At 38.5% G+C, this 17,278-nt stretch overlaps 1 protein-coding gene across 2 annotated transcripts in view; it reads right to left on the reverse strand.

The window, feature by feature from the left end:
* Positions 1-17,278, reverse strand: part of DCAF12 (DDB1 and CUL4 associated factor 12) — a 55,908-nt gene that overhangs the window by 13,220 nt on the left and 25,410 nt on the right. Inside the window, exons 3-4 of one of the 2 annotated variants that reach the window (XM_037797217.1) lie at positions 12,896-13,105; positions 11,688-11,748 (exon numbers count right to left, since the gene is read on the reverse strand). In XM_037797217.1, coding sequence (XP_037653145.1) covers positions 11,688-11,748; positions 12,896-13,105 — 271 coding nt within the window. The remainder of the gene's footprint in view (positions 1-11,687; positions 11,749-12,895; positions 13,106-17,278) is intronic. The other variant, XM_037797218.1, reaches the window with a different exon arrangement.

A 17,278-nucleotide genomic window follows, 5' to 3' on the forward strand; every position in this document is an offset into this window, starting at 1 on the left:
GCTCTTCCAGGATCTCTGCTGAGGGAGGGCTGCACCACGTCACAAGTGCACGCCGGCCTCCAGAGAAGCCCTGGGATGTCAGGTTGTGCAGGGGCGTTCCCAGCCCACTTCAAGGATGGTTGAATGGGACGCGGTAACTTTCCCCTTTTCGCACAGCACCGCCCTCCCAGCTCCAGGACAATCAGCCATGGGTGTATTAAAGGCCACTGTCCATGGCTGACACTGTGGCATGTGTGCGGCGCTGCGGGAAAGACTCCCCGTCATGCTGGGCTTCCCAGCGCAGCTCTGGGCTGTGAGTCCGGCTCCAGGCAGGAGAGTCCCCCACCCGCCGGGGACATGGCTGCAACTCATGCGGTCCTTTCTCCCTTTGGCTCCCCTTTGCTCCCCTGGGCCTGAAACAATCAGCAGAGGGTGTGGGAAGGGGTATCCTCCATGCCAGACACCAAGGCGTTAGCCCAGCCCGCTCCCGCCATGCTTCACTGCATGGCTCTCCCCAACGTATCTGCAGCTGCTCCTGGGCATTTTTTTTTTTTTTTTTTTTAAAGAACTAGTCCGTCTCCAAATGCCAACCCACGATTTCCCCACACTGCAGTGTGGCTGAGGGACTTTTAGCTGACTCACTCACTCACTTCAGAATGCAGACTCCTGGTTTCACCAAATGCACAGTCCCTGTAGATTTAGCAGACCTTGTCTGGCTGGTGCTACTCTGGAACTGGTGTTCTGGGTCACTTTCTGGTTTTTATCTAGTATTTTTCACAGAGGTGTTTTTTTGCCCTGTCTCACCTAGCCGCCATCTTAGGTTCTGTGTGTGCTGATCTTATATCCTGCAACTTTACTGAATTTATTGATCTAGTAGCTTTCTGTGGATTCTTCGGGATTTTCTATGTATATATATAGGATCATGTCATTTGCAACTAGAAACAGTTTTACCTCTTCTTTTCCAATTTGGATGACTTTCATTTCTTTTTCTTGCCCAACTGCTCTGACTAGAACTTCCAGTACAATTTTGAATAGCAGTGGTAAAAGTGGGCATCTTTGTCTTGTTCTTGATTTTAGGGGAAAGCTTTCAGTTTTTCACTACGAAGTATGATGTTAGTTGTGGGTTTTAAAAATAAATGCCCTTTACCATGTTGAGGAAGTCCCCTTCTATTCCTAGTTTTATGAGTGCTTTTATCATAAAGGGTGATGGGTTTTGTAAAATATCATTTGTGTAAATTGAGGTAAATGATGTGGTTTTTGTCTTTGACCTATTACTATAGTGTATTTACACTGATTGATTTTCTTATGTTGGATCACCCTCGCATTCCCAAGATAAATCCCATTTGGTCATGGTGTATAATCTCTTAAACATGTTGTTGAATTCGGTTTGCAGGCTATTTTTCTTGAGGACTTTTGCATCCATATTCATAAGAGATATTGGACTGTTTTTTTTTTCTTCTTCTGATGTCTTCATCCTGCTTTGGTTTCAGGTTAATGCTGATCTCACAGAACAAGTCACCAAGTGTTCTATCCTCTTCTGTTTTTAGAAGAGTGTGAGAAGGATTGGTGTTAATTCTTTAAATGTTTGATAGAAATCTTCAATGAAGTCATCTGTTCTGGACTTTGGGAGATTTTTGATGACTGACTCAAATCTTTGGTTATAGTTCTGTTGGTATTGTCTTTCTTTTTTTGATATTTTCTTTTTCTTCTTCAGTCAGTTTAGAATTTCCATAGGAATAGCATGTTTCTAAGAAATTGTGTATTTCATCTAGTCTATGTAAGATGTTGGTGCACAATTTTTCATGGTATTGTCTTTTAATCCTTGTTATATCAATAATATCAATAGTAATGTCTCCACTTTTATTTCTGAATTTAGTTATTTGAAACTTCTCTTTTTTCTTTGTCAGTTTTACAAATGGTTTCTCAATTTTATTGATATTTTCAAAGAACCAAGTTTTGGTTTTATTGATTCTATTGATTTCCTATTGTCTATTTTGTTTATCTCTGCTCTAATCTTAATTATTTCCCTCCTTATACTAGCTTTGGATCAGTTTGCTCTTCTAGTTCCTTAAGGTGTACAGTTAGGTTATTAATTTGAGTTTTTTTAAAATGTAGGCATTTACAGGTGTAAATTTCCCTCTGAGTACTGCCTTTGCTGTATCTCCTAAGTTTTGGTATTCCATTTTCGTTTTCATTCATCTGTACATATTTTCTCACTCTCCTTGTTATTTTTTCTTTGACCTATTAGTTTTTGGTTTTGGCAAACTCGCAATAGTTAATTATAAACCTCTTTAACTTTCCTTACTAGATATTAAGCCTCTTGGTGGTAGGGATAAATCTTGCTCATCTTTGTGAATCCATAAGAGCTTGTCAGCATACGTCATAGAGTAGGCGATCAGGAATTCCGATGCAGACATTTTGAAGTGGGGAACATCTGGATGCAAATGTTGAAAAAAGTGTGAAAATTATGGACTGATTAACTCTAGGCATAAAACCAATTCTATTTATTCAGATGTTCCCCTTTCCTTAATTGCCTAACCCTTGGTATTGTCAATCTTTTTAATTATAGCCTTTCTGGTTAGTATATAGTAGTATCTTATGATGATTTTAAATTGCATTTCTCTGTTGACTACTGATGTTGAGCACCTTTTGCTATGCTTAGTAGGCTATTCAGATGTCTTCTTTTGGCAGTGTCTGTTCTTGACTCTTGCATATTATTTTTTTTAGGCTGTTTGTCTTCTTTATAGGAGTTCTTTATATATTCTGGATATATCCTATACCTCCATATATATCCCTGGCTATGTGGCTTATAATTTCATTTTCTCAATGATGTCCTTTGATGAGAAATTTAAAATTTTGGTTAAATCCAATGTGCAGTATTTTCTTATGTGGCAAATGCCTTTTGTATCCTGCATAAGTAATCTTTGTTGCATAGGTTATATGCTTTCCCCTAGAAACTTCAGTTTTGGCTTTCAACTTTAGTTGTGTGATACGTCTCAATCTAATTTTTTTGTATAATGGAAGGCAGGCATCCTAGGTTCACTATTTTCCCCACATGGTTATTCAATTGCTCCAACTACATTTATTGAAAACTTCCTAGACCTACTGATTTGCACTGGCACCTTTGTTATCAAATGACTATAAATGTGACCCTTTCTGTTCCATTGATCTAATTGTCCATCTGTACTTCAATATCACATTGGTTAGTTACTCGAGTTTTACAATTAATCTTGAAATCCTCCAACTTTGCCCTTTAAAATTATTTGAGCTATTCTTGATCTTTCTTTTCCATATATATTTTAGAATCAGCTTAGCAATTTCCACAAAAGAATCTGCCAATATTCTGATGGGGATTTTATTGAATCTATAAATCATTTTTGGGAGAATTGGTATCTTATCAGCAATTTTTTATCAATGTAGAAGTTTCACATATTTCTTTAAATTTATTTCTACACATTTTATGTTTTAAGTGCTTCTTAATGTATTTTTAAATCTTTTTCAATTTGTTGTGGAAAGTATATAGAAATATATAATAGACTTTTGTAATTTGGCCTTATACCCCATGACTTTGCTAAATTCCCTTATTAGTTCTAATAATTTATTTTTTATGCCTTTGGATTACCTATGTACACAACCATGTTATCTACAAATAAATACAATTATACTTATTCCTTTCCAAACTTATCTTTCTTTTTGCTTTTAATTATTGCACTAGATAAGAGCTCTAGTACAATGTCCTTCTGTCTTATTCTTGTCTTGTTCCCAAACATTAGAGAAAAGCATTCAATATTTCATCAAGTTATCCATAGGGTCTTTTTGGGTAAATATTCTTTACAGATTAAGAAAATTCCCTCTATTCCTAAGTTGCTGAAAATTTTAATTTTTAAATCATGAACTATGCTGAATTGTGAAAAATGCTTTTTTCTGCATCTATTGAGATGATCATATAAATTTTCTCCTTTATTTTGTTAAGCTAGTAAATTACACTGACTGATTTCTCAATATTAAACCAGCCTTGCATACTTGGGATAAATTCTCTTTGGTCCTACTGCCTTACTCTTTTGATGTATTGCTGGTCTTGATTTGCCTGGGTTATTGCAGACACCTAACAGGTAACAGATGCCTAACACTCACCTCAACCCACCACCCAGACTGTTAAGGCTGGAAGTTAATTTTTAGAAATAAAGTACAATGGGGAAAGGGTGGAGGGATTTGAGCTGGATTGTCTGGTGTGCTTTAGTGGTGGTGGTGACGAGGGGAAGGCCGAGGTCCAGGCTTCACCAGGGTCTGGGCTGGCTACATTAACTGCTGCTGCTTCTTGTGCCTCACTGGCAAGTTCCTTGGCCTTCTCCAGGGCCATCCCCTTTGCCTTCCCCTGGCTTCCTTGGCTATCTCAACAAGTGTTTTGGAAGGGGACCTATTAGTTTTTTAAGAGTATATTGTTTAATATCCACCTATTTATGAATTTTCCAGTTTTCCTTTTGTTATCGATTTCTGGCTTCATGCCATCTTGGTCAGAGAATACACTTTGTATGATTTTAATCTTAAAATTTACTGACACTTGATTTTTGGAGAATATTCAATGTGTATTTGAGAAGAATGTGTATTCTGCTACGGTTGGGTGGATTATTCTACATATGTATGCAGGTCTAATTGGTTTAAATGTTGTTTGAGACCTCTATTTATTGATCTTTTTTCTGGTTGTTCTATCCATTATTGCAAGTGGAGTGTTTAAAGTCTCCAATTATTACTGTAGAACCATCTATTTCTCCCTTCAATCTGTCAATGCTGTTTCATATATTTTGGGGTTCTGCTGTTAGGTATGTATTTGTTTATAACTGCTATATCTTCTTGCCAGAATGAAATTTTTATCAATATTTAATGTCTTTCTTTGTATATTGTAACGCTTTTTGACTAGAAGTCTATTTGCCTGGCAATAATAAGGCCAGTCCAGCTCTCTTCGTTACTATTTGCATGGAATTTCCTTTCCATCCCCTTAATTTCAACTTCTTTATGTCTTTGTATCTAAAATGAGTCTTATGTAGAGACATGGATGGATCATGTTTTTTATCCTTTATGCCAAACTCTGCCTTTAATAGTGGCATTAATCTATTTACTTTTAAAGCTATTACAGGTAAGGAATGATCTACTTCCTGCATTTACGTGTTTCTGTATATATGATATACATTGAGCTTCCTGGATGTATATATTCTTCCTCAGTTCCTCCATTATTACCTTTTTTTAAAATTTAGTTGACTTTTTGTAGCATACTATATTGAATATGTTTTTTCTTCCTTTTCTGTATACGTTTTTTAGTTTTTTTCCTATTGGTTAATCTGGGAATTGTAATTAACAACTTAAACTTTTAACAACCTAGTTTGAATAATATCAGCTGAGTTTCAAAAGTACACAAACTCACCGCTTATATATCTTTGTTTCTCCCCCTTTTTTTTATTATCTCAGATTACACCTTAGACATTATGTGCCCATTAATGTAGGTTTTACATTACTGTTTCACGCATTTGCCTTTTAAGTTATATATAAAAAAAGAAGAGTTACAAAAGTACACAGGCTTTTTATATTTATCTATGCAGTAATCTTTACCAGTTTTCTTTATTTCTTCACGTGGCTTCAAGTTACTGTCTACTGACCTTTCATTTTAGTCTGCAGGACATCCTTTAGAATTGCTTTGTTTATATGGAAATACCTTAATTTTATATTCTTTCTTGAAGGATAGTTTTGTCAGATATAAAATTCTTGCTTGGCAGTTTTTACTTCCAAAACTTTTAAGAAAGTATCTCACTGCTTTCTGACCTTCACATTTTCTAACTGTTGGTCCTTATATGTCGGTCCTTATATGTGACCAGTAACTTTCCTCTTGCTGCTTTCAAATTCCTCTTTGTCTTTGGGCATTGACAATGTGAATAAATGCGTATCAGATTGTTCTCTGAATTCATCTGATTTGGAATCATGAGCTTCTTGGATGTATATATTCATGTTTTTCATCAGATTTGGGAAGTTTTAGGCCATTTTTCTTCAAATATTTTTTCTGCTCCTTTATCTTTCTCTTCTCCCCTGGGATACCTCTGTTGGGTATGTTGGTACTCGGGCTCTGGTCATTTTTCTTCATTCCTTTTTCTGCTCTCCTCAGAACAGAAAATTTAAATTGTCTTATCTTTGAGTTTACTGATCCATTCTGCCTGCTCAAATCTGTTGAAGCCCTCTAGTGAATTTTTCTTTTTATTTTTTGTACTAATTAGCTCCAGGATTTGTTTCCTTTTAATATTTCCTATCTCTGTATTGATGGTTCTCATTTTGTTCATACACTGTTTTCCTAATTTCCTTCAGTTCTTTGTCCATGGTTTTCTTTAGCTCACTGACATATTTAAGATTGCTGATTTAATGTCTTTTGACTAATAATTCTGAGGTCTGGTTTTCCACAGGGATGTTTTCTGTCAAATTCTTTTCATCCTGTCAATGGATTATACTTTCCTGTTTCTTTGTATGTTTTGACATTCTGAGTTTATAATGTGGTAACCCAGGAAATCTGATTCTCCCACTCCTCAGAACTGTTGATTTTTACTCCCTGAAGGCTGGAGTCATCCGGATGTGACTTTTTCAAACTATTTTTGCAAAGTGTGTATTTCTTCTTTGTGTGTGGTCCCTGAAGGGTCTGTTATCTCTGCAGTTAGTCAGTAACCTGAGAAAGATTCTTAAATGCCTGGCTCCAAAAAAAATGTATGGGATGGTGGTAGAATACAGTCCCTTTAAATCATCCAATAGATGACACCCTGGGGGATGCTGCTGCAATCTAAGAGATCCAAACCAAGTCAAGCATCTGTATTGATCCCTTAGGATCCTGCCAGATTAACCAAAATGCAGAACACCAAATTTGTGGAGGACAAGATCCCCACTGCCCAGTATGGTAAGCTACTCCAGGAACAAAGGCTGAGGAATAGGTGATTTTCACTGGTTTGGGCACTGCTTCCTAATGCGCAATCAGCAGCCTCTCCCTTCTTCAAGCACTCCTCTGATTGTTGTAAGTGTTCAGTCAGGTTCCAGGGTTGCAAAACAGTTGATTTCAGTTGCTTTTTCCAGCTCAATGGTTGCTTTGGTGGAGGGATCAACCCTCAGAACATCCTACATCACCATTCTAAATGATGTTACTATATATTTTGCGATGTGACTTTTACAATAAGGAAGAAAAATATTTAAAGAACTGATTTGGTAATGACATGAAGATTGGATTGACTTGCCCTGAGATCAAGATGGCAGTGAGACACTTCAGTGCTGGGTCCCCCACTACAGAAGCTTTGAACAACCAGCAAGAACTGGCAGAAACATGTTTCTCAAAGCTCCAGAAAGCAGTCAAAAGACTGCAATAACATCATGAGTGCCAAATCAAGAAAAAGCCTATGTAAAAGCAATAGGATTTTTTGGCAACCTGGCTGGCCCCTACCTCACTCCTCACTGACTCAGAGCAGACCCAGCCCACAATTCCAGTGTGGATACCTTCTCTCAGTACCAGAGTGAACAGAGTACCTCTCCTGCACATTTTAGAAACTTGTATGTCTGGCCTTATCTGTCTGGTGGTACCCTAAGGGACTTGCCACCAGAACTTGCCCTGCATGTCGGAGGTAGCTCACAGAATGCTATGGTAGAGCAATCAAGTCATGCTGCCTGAGGCAAGGGATTACTAGCTGTAGGACATACAGTACAGCACCCAGACCATAAGGAAACTGTTTCCTAGGGAAGAGGGGACATTTTTATCTGTGTAACTGGGAGAACACCTAGGGCCTGAGACAAGATGTGTGTGCAGAAAGGGTCATGAAGGCCCCTGACACTCTGGTCTGAAGCTTTTCTCTAAACTCAATGTACTATGGATAAGCCCTGAAAGGGAGCACTTGCACAGTTCAATCTACAAAGATTGGGAAAGGTGTTTTCTTTTTTCTTCCTACTTCTCCTCCTTTTTCTCCTCCTTTTTTTGTTAGGTCTTGGCATTCAAGGAAAACCCTGTCACAACGCTAGCTGAATACATGCTTAAGGAACAAGACACCTCGGCATCTAAATTCAAGCAACGACACATTAAAATATCAAAATTTCTAGATTTCAACATGAGATTAAAAAAGAAATAGGAAGCAATGGCCCTGGCAAAGGAGGGGATTAAAGCATTAGAAACCATCCATGATAGGACTAGATATTGAACATACCAGGCAAAGACTTTTTTTTCCCACAACACAATTTTACTCAATAAAGAGGTGGAAATTACGAGAGGGAACCAAACAGAGCTGAAGACCACAGAAATTAAAAATTCCCTAGAAGCGATGAACAGCAGATTGGAGCTGGGAGAAGACATCAGTGAACTTGAAGGTAAGACAACTGAAATCATTTAGGAGCAGAAAATAAAAAAGAATGAAGAAAAGCAAAGAGCCAGAGGAACCTGTGGGACACCATCAAGTGTACCAATATATGCACCGTGGGAGTCTAAGAAGGAGAACAAAGAGAGAAAAGGGCAGAGAGAGTATCCAAAGAAATAATGAAGTTTAATGAAAGACATGAATATACATATCCAAGACACTCAAGGAACTCCAAATAGACACATTTTGTGGCATATTATAACCAAATGGTTGAATGTCAAAGAAAGAGAGAGAATTCTGAAAGCCGCAAGAGAGAAGCAAAGTGTCACATACAAAGGAGTCTCTGTAAGATTAAATGCTGATATCTCACTGGAAACCATGGAGGTAACAAGGCAGTGGGATGACATTTAAAGTTCTGAAAGCAAAAAATTGGCAACCAGGAATTCGATAGTCAGTAAGTCTGTCTTTCAAAAAATGAGGGAAAGATGAAGACAAACAAAAGCTTTGGGAGTTCATCATTACTATACTGGCCCTACAGGACATGCTAAAGAGTTCTGCAGGTTGAAAGCAAAGGACAAAGGACAATAGATTGACACTTCATGAAGAAATAAAGTTCTCTGGTAAGTGTAACAATGTGGGCAAATATAAATGCCTGTACTATTATTGTTTTCTGGTTTGTAAATTCCACTTTTTACTTTCTACAGGATCTAAAAAGCAAATGCATAAAACGTAATGATAAATCAGTGGTTTTAGACTTATAACGTATAGACATCTAATTGTGACAAGAACCAAATAAAGGTGGGGTGACGGAGAGCTACAAGAACATAGTTTGTGTATACTGTTAAAGTAAATTTGGTACCAAATCAAAAAAGATTGTTATAGATTAAGAGTGTTAAATTTAAGTCCCATGGTAACTTCAAAGAAAATATTGAAGAATATACAAGCTCATAGAGCCAGAAATTAAATATAGGTTGCCAAGGGGGGGCGGAGGGGGAATGGGGAGTTAATGCATAGTGTATGTAGGGTTTCTGTTTGGGGACACGATAAAGTTTTGGTAATGGAAGTTGGTGAGGGTACTGCAATATTGTGAATGTGATTAAAGCCCTTGAATGGTATGCTGGGAGTGGCTGAGATGGGAAAGTTTATGTTGTATGTATTTCCCCACAATTAATAAAAAAAAAAAGAGCAACTAAAGAGACAATGACAATTAAAGGCAATACATGATACCAGATGGAATCTAACAAGGGAGGAGGAGAAAGGCTCAAAGGAATATTACAGGGACACATGAAAAATATGGATATAGACTGTAAGCTTTACATCAATGTTAAATTTCTTGAACTTAATAGTTGCACATAGTGTTCTCAGGAAATGTACAAAGCATAATAAGTATTCAAGGAGCATTATGTATACAACCTATAACCCAAGTGTTCAGAGAATGGACTGATAAATAGATACAGACATAGACAGAATGATATTGGTAGATGTGGCAGAATGTTAAAATTGGTGAATCTGGTTATCTTGCTGGGGGGCAGCTAGGGGTATGTTGGTGGTCTCTTTAGGGAGTTGTATAATTTTGGCAACTGTTCTTAAGTTTGAAAGTATTTCAAATTGAAAAGTTTTTAAAAGAAAGAAAGAAAAAGATTGGATTGAAGGAGACAAGACTACACAAAGATGGAAAATAAGGAAAGACTAGGGTAATCCTAGAGACAGATGATGGGCACTCAAGTAGTAGAGACAGTAAAGAAATTGGCTGACTTAAGAGCTATTTCAGAAAATAGTATCAACATGGCTTCACAACCTACCATATATAAGGGTTATGTAGACTGAAGAGCCTAACATGAGACTTATTTCTCTGGCCTGCGCCCCTGAGGGGATGGTGAGACCATTCATAATACTGGTTAATGGAAGGGAAATGAATTCGAATCCACTGATTTTGAGGTGGAATGTTCAGGGGCTAATGAACATCAGCAACAGTTAAGAAGTATTGTGCATTTTCAAGATGGCAGCCACTATGCATTAGCTCATTTGATCTTCCCAATGACCTCTGAGGTATATACAATCATCATCCATGTTACAGATGCGAAAACCAAGTCTCAAAAAAATTAAGTAACTTACTCAAAGTCACAGTGCTAATAAGTGGTAAGGGCAGGATTCAAATTTCAAGTCTCTAAAATCAGAGCCAATACTCTTAAATTCTGTAAAACTTTTAAGGAAATGTAGATTTGGGAGTTGTCAGTCTAAAAACATAGGGTGCTGGCAGGTTATCTGAGAGGCACAGGAGGTTCTCAAAACAAAGCCAAGTACTGGTTCCCAAAAACCAAATACATTGTAGGTTAGTGTCATTGGGACAATTACCACAGAAATGACATGCCTCAGCCGCTGCCATTCAAGGAGCTCACATTCATCTTGGGGAGACAAGGAATCTAAAAGCTTCTGAATTCCTTATTATGCATCTTTATTATATTTATTTTCCCTTCTGGCTGCTTTCTATTGCTATGCCAAGAATTAAAAAAAAAGTTATTTTAGCTTGGTGAATAGCAGTTTTAAGCAAGGGCTTTGAAATCAGATGATAAGACTTGGATTCAAATTCTGACTCCATCTCCCAGTATCTATGTAGGCTATGGCAAGTTATAATGTCTAAATTTCTTCATCTGTGAAATGAGACTAATAATGCAAACTTACTATTTTTCTGATGATCAGATGAGATAACATGCAAAGCATTTAGTTGAGTGACTTATGACTATTCTCACTTGGCAATCTGGAATTGGGGGTTGTATTTTTCATATATGAGTACTCAGGGAAGCTGTTTAGTACTCTAAGTCTACTTTCTAGGTTGTTGTGAGGACCCAGAAAACATGTGTGTACCTCTATGTTGTCTTCTCTACATATCTTTTGTCTCACTGTTTCAACAACCAGGAAAGAAATTCATCCAGTTCTGTACAGCTTTCATCAACAAGAAAATTAATGATACACAGTTGTACAGAAAATAATGCTCCTAATACTCTGAAGTGCACATAAACTCTTCCAAAACACTTTCACAACCATTATCTCCATAAAGAATCACAAAAACCTTATATGCTATCACACATGCTTTATGGAATAAAAAACTGTAAGAATAAATAAATTATACCAGTACCTCTACTTTCCAGATCAAGAGTTACTATACAGGAGAAATTACTTTTCTAAAGTCATACGGTCAGTCAGGGAAAGAGCCAAGACTGGAAACAAGATCCCCTTGCCCCTGGACAATGGTCTTTCTGTTTCCTGAGAAATCTCCAATCTAAGTTCAATATTCAGTCTCCCTACCTCCCCACACCTCACCAAAAGTTCCCTACAAAAAGGTAACTTTACCAGACACTGCCATATTGTCACTGATCCATACAATGGAAAAGATCCAGTCCTTGTGTCCATCCTGGAAAGGAGGGAGTGATAGATACAGGGAGAAAAAAAAGAGAAATTAGTGAAATAAGAATTGCAATGCAGTTTCCTGAAAAGCAAACAAGTCTATCTGAAAATATCTTTGTAAAAATCAGAAACCAATGATCTCAACTAACAGGGCAAGACCTCCAATCTTTTTTTATCTGGGGCTCCTATGTGCACTCACCCATCTCCCACTCTGCCGACCTCATGTTTACCACTTCTTCCCTTGCTCTCTGAGACTATGGCTATCACTGGCCTCTTTGCTCTTTTTCTTTAGGGAACTCTTTCCCAGACATCTACACAGCTTGCACTCTCACTTCCTTTAAGTGTTTCTGTTCAAATGGCATCTTATCAATGAAGCCTTCCCTGACTATCCTCGGAAACAGAACCCTCCACCAGCACTTTCTATCCCTTTAGACTGCCTTACTCTTCTCCATGGCACTTACCACCCTCTGACATCCTACTGGTATATATTTTTGGTTTCTATTTGATTGCCTTCCTCCATCAGAATGTAGGCTTCAAGAAGGCAGGAGTTTTATCTGTTTCATTCACTGCTGTGTCTAGAAAAATGTCTGGCCATAGGAGGCTCAATAAATAGTTGCTGAAAAAATGATTTAATAAATTTGTTCTCTGACTATGAGCAGTAGGAGAAATGTGGCCACTGTGGATTCAAACCCCAACCCACCACTGCTGGCCTTTGAAGTGTGCCGTTGGCCCCTTCAACAAATGTATACTGTCAACATACCTGATATTCTCTATGAGGAGTCCAGTCCCCCCTTTTATTTTTCCTTTACTAGAGAAGTTGTGGGTTTACAAAGCAATCATGCATAAAATACAGGATTCCCATATACTACCCTATTATTGACACCTTGCATTGGTGAGGAACATTTGGCACAACTGATGACAGCACATCTTTATAATTGTACTATGAACTAGAGTTCATGGTTTAACATAGGGTTCACTATTCCAGTCCCCATTCTGACATCTCTATGCCCACATCTCACTCCCATGCCCTGGGAATCAGAAGAACTGTAGAGGAAACTAGCCCTTCTCAAGTGCGCTTTTGGGGGAAAGGTCCATGTTACAGTGCCTTGTTTAAAAACAAGACCACTTCTAACTACAACTACTGGGAAACTTACATCTCCCACGCATACAGGATCTAGTGTAGGCAAACGGTAGATGGCAAGACTGTTGGGGTTGTCTCCTCCAGTAGCTAGCAGTGTTCTGGAGGGATTCAGCTCGATGGCATGGATACCACAGCCCTGTTGGGTCATCACCCCTCCAGGCTCCCGGTCTTTCAGAATGGGGATCTTGGTGATTTGGCTTGTCTGCACATCTACTACAAATAACTAAAAGACAAAATGGACAGAGAAGTGGAACGTAGTTCTTGGTTAATGTTGCCTGACCCTGAGTACAATCACCCATTCACTTAATTATCTATCAAACATTTAATGAAAGTCTACTACATGCTAAACACTGGGAATTAATAAAGGTATGGTCAGGGCTACCAGTCAAGTGAAACATGAAAATAAATAAACATAACATAACATTGTATAGATATGATACGCTACATGAACACAGATAAGGAAGTAGTGAATACTGCCTGGGAACTCACAGAAGGCTTCAAAGAGATGTTGCATTAGGCCAATGACCCAACGAATCTGGACTACAACAAAGTATTCTGTCTGCGTGGGCATATTTCATATAGTTAATCCTCATTTAACCATGCATAGAAACTTATAAACAAAACACAATTTCCAGAGCACATCACAACCACTATTAAACATACCTATAAATATTACCAGGTTTGCTGGCATGATCTGAGACCAGTGACAAGGTAAGAGTTACTAATACCTAAGTGCTTATCTCTATCACACACATAAATCTGTTCTATGTCCCCATGTCTTTGATCATGTAGCTAGTACACATGCTTCATGGAATAAGAAAATGCCTGAAATGATCTCTCCCATTTCTGTATCAACATAAGTCTAAATCCTTCTCACCCTCCAAGAGAGAATGTTTTATGAAAAAGATTGGTCTTGGAGGCTCTGTTGTTAAATTCTTTTTGCAAACTTAATGGCTCATTCTTTCATTCTCTCATTCATTCAGCACCAACTATGTGCAAAGTATTGTGTTGGGTGCTAGGAATATGACAATGAACAAGAGGGAAATAATCTCTGCCCTCATACACCTTCTAGCCTAGGAAGCTGATTTAAAACCCTGTCAGTAATTCTTGTGCTGAAGCCAAGACATGTCAAACATTTGCATAAAAATAATGAAACCCACTACTTGCACAGAAAGGAGATCTATGAAAGGAGAAACTAGATGAGCCCTAAGTTTAAAATATAAAAAGGAAAGGTGTAGCTGGAATAAGCGTGCCAGGCAGAGACTGAGAAAAAAAGGAGGTGGGTAGGGGGATAACACCTCCCGAATCTGAAATTTTAGCCCTGAAAAGTCCCTAATGGACAGCAGACTCGCTGCCTAATGGCTCCATCACTGACTCATCCCACACACATTTTAAACTCAAGGTGTCCGAAACTGAAATTATCTTCGGAATTCCCCAAATTGCTCTTCTTCATGTGTTCCTTTTTTCACTTAATACCATTATTTTCCCAGTCACCCAAGTCTGGGTTTTATCCCAGATGCTCCCTTCTCCCTGATTCCCATCATCCAACCAGCTAGTCCTATCTACTTCCTAACTATTCTTACAGATATCTCCTTCTTCTCCAACCTCACTCTCATCACCTCTCCTTTGGATAGCCACAACTGATATTACTGCCTCCAGGCAAGGCCACCATCAAAACTATTCTCCATACTAAAATCAGAGTCATCTTCCTCAAAAGAAATCCTCTCATGTGAGTGCCTAATTAAAAAACATCCAATGGCTCCCCTTCACCTAAATTCAAGATTCTTAGAATGGCAGCCAGGCCCTCCTCAATTTGGTCCTTATTTATCTCTCTAGCTTCATGTCCTGCCACAGACCTTAACGCTCTAGCAATAACTTAAGAGTTATTATATGCACACAAAAATCTTCAACAAAATATATATTCTGTTTTGTGTTCATCCTTTATCTACCTATCCAACAAGCACTTATCTTTCATGATTCAGTTCAGACATGTCCTCTTGGAATATTCCCTGTACATCCACAAGGAGCCCCACTTGTAGGCTCCCAAGGTATCCCTCTGATCAAAAACTTAGACCATATCACATTAATTTAAAATCTTTACTCGTCTATCTTCTCCATTAAGCTAGTAACTCCCTCCCAATTCCAAGAGCAGGGAATTCATCTTAATTAGTTCTACAATCCCACCCCAGCAATGCCAAGCTACACAGAAAGTACTTGCATTAGCCACTTTTAGGGAACTTGCCCAACTAGCCACAATCACCTTCTCTTAGAACTATTCCTCCAAACCTCAGCATGTAGGGTGGGCCCCTATAGCTATGTTTACCTGATACAAACCCAGACCTCTAGATCATAGCACAGTCTAGGGATGGCCTCCTGGTCTAGGGAAAACGAACCCTAAGGCTAAACTGGACTGGGCCATTCAAAGTCTCTCAGGAATGTGGAACTGGCTGGTGGCACTAGAATAAATAGCCTAGGGAGGTCATTTTCTACCAAAGCTAGTCCTCAGAGTAAAGAAACCAAAAGAGAAGCAGCAAGGATATTCTTGGTTCCCAGTGGCTTGGCAACTCCCAGATTCAGTTCCTTCTGCAATCCAGGGATACTTCCTGCTCTTCCTGTTTGTAAATCAGCCCTTCTTAGCCCCTAACAGGTTTCTTACCCTATTAAACAAATGATCCCTAACTAAGATAGCACTCAATGCCTGTTTACTGAAACAAAATTAACTACTCACTTACATGTCTGTGTTGTATGGGGCAAGGCATCCATAACATCTTGGCTTCTAATTCCCAAGCTCATCATCATAATAACTGGGGGGAATTTTCTTTTTAAAAAAAAACTACAAACAAAAAAATTCTCAGACCCTATCCTAGAATCCCCCTCCATCAGAAATTTCTGAGTTTGGGGACAGCACAACTGAATCGGTTTCAAAGACCTCCAGGTAAATCTGATGACTGTTCATTTAACCCCTACTGATCTAGACCCTTGCCACTAAAAGGAGAACCTAAGAGTTTGTTAGAAACACAGAATCTCAAGTCCCAACCCCAGACCTAATGAATCAGAATCTGTGGATTATCAACAATCTCCAGGTACATAAAGTTTTAAGAAGCACTGCTCTAAAGAGTCTGCTCTGGATACAGAGGACAGTGAATCTGATGACAAGAACAAATTGTGACCTGCAAACCTAGAAAGATCTGCATTTCCCCCATAGATTCCGAGGGCTGGTTAAAACCCTAAGAATTCTTTTAATCCACACCTTTTCTATATTTCAAAATAGGAGAGAAGGTTTCATCTATTCACATCCAAGAAAGTCTCACATGCAACCTCTCCACTTTCGGAGTTGGACAGATATATAAGCTTAATTCCAGATCTATTAGCTGTGTGATCTTGGGCAAGACAATCAACCTTTCTGACCCTTGTTTCTCATCTATAAAACTTAAATATTATCTACTTCATAAAGATACCAATAGATCTAATAAAATAATGTTCAAAAACTGCCTAGCATAGGGCTTAGCATATTATAGGTACTTAACAAATGAGAGCCAATAGTATTATGTTATTATTCTGACATGTGTTTAGTTTTGCAAGGTGTAAGGAAGGCTTTTGCACTAGATGAAAAACACCTGACATAAGGGATGAGGAACTACAACAGTGGGGTCTGTAAAGAGTACCATGTGAAGGATTAAGTTTTCTTGCTTCGTGGGAAGGGACAAGGTGTGGATAGTTGCCACAGAATCTCTCCCCAAGTCCTCTGACACAGAGCCAAGGCTTCATGCAGCACTCCTGTAACATTTCCCAGGGCAGGGCTACTCCACATTAACCTACTGGTATCCCAGCCAGTAACTAGCAGCATGGCAAGGTAAGCTTGTGGCTCAACAGCTCCCTGCAGCTTCTATACCAGGACAGAGAAAACAAGAAAACAAAGGCTGCTGCCCAGGAAGATTATAAGATTACTGAGCACGTCTCTGCATGCATGTTTGTACGTGTAGACACATGTAAATGCACATATAGAGAAAGACCAAGATGGCTTTAACAAAGGGGAATGGAGAGTTTCACAGTTTCTAAAATGCAAGGATATTTTAGACTGGACTCTGAAGAAAGGAAAACAAATCCAAGGCAAATCACACAGATATCAAGATAAACCATTCTGCAATCAGACAGAAAAGGGCAGGTGGGCAGCGTAAGCCTGTTCAATAGGACTGAAAGCTGGGGAAAGGGAAAATAACTGAAATCAAAGCAGAGGACTCCATTCCCCATCTCAAACGGGGAAGGAAGAAGAGGAGCGAAGGACAGAGCCAAGAGACACAAAAGATGGTCAATTATGTACAAAATTTAAAACAGATATACTCTGTAATTCCAATTTTAGGAATTTATTCTAAGGAAGTAATAATGGGTAAGTAGT

Source organism: Choloepus didactylus, chromosome 10, assembly GCF_015220235.1.
Source record: "Choloepus didactylus isolate mChoDid1 chromosome 10, mChoDid1.pri, whole genome shotgun sequence".
Taxonomy (NCBI): domain Eukaryota; kingdom Metazoa; phylum Chordata; class Mammalia; order Pilosa; family Megalonychidae; genus Choloepus; species Choloepus didactylus.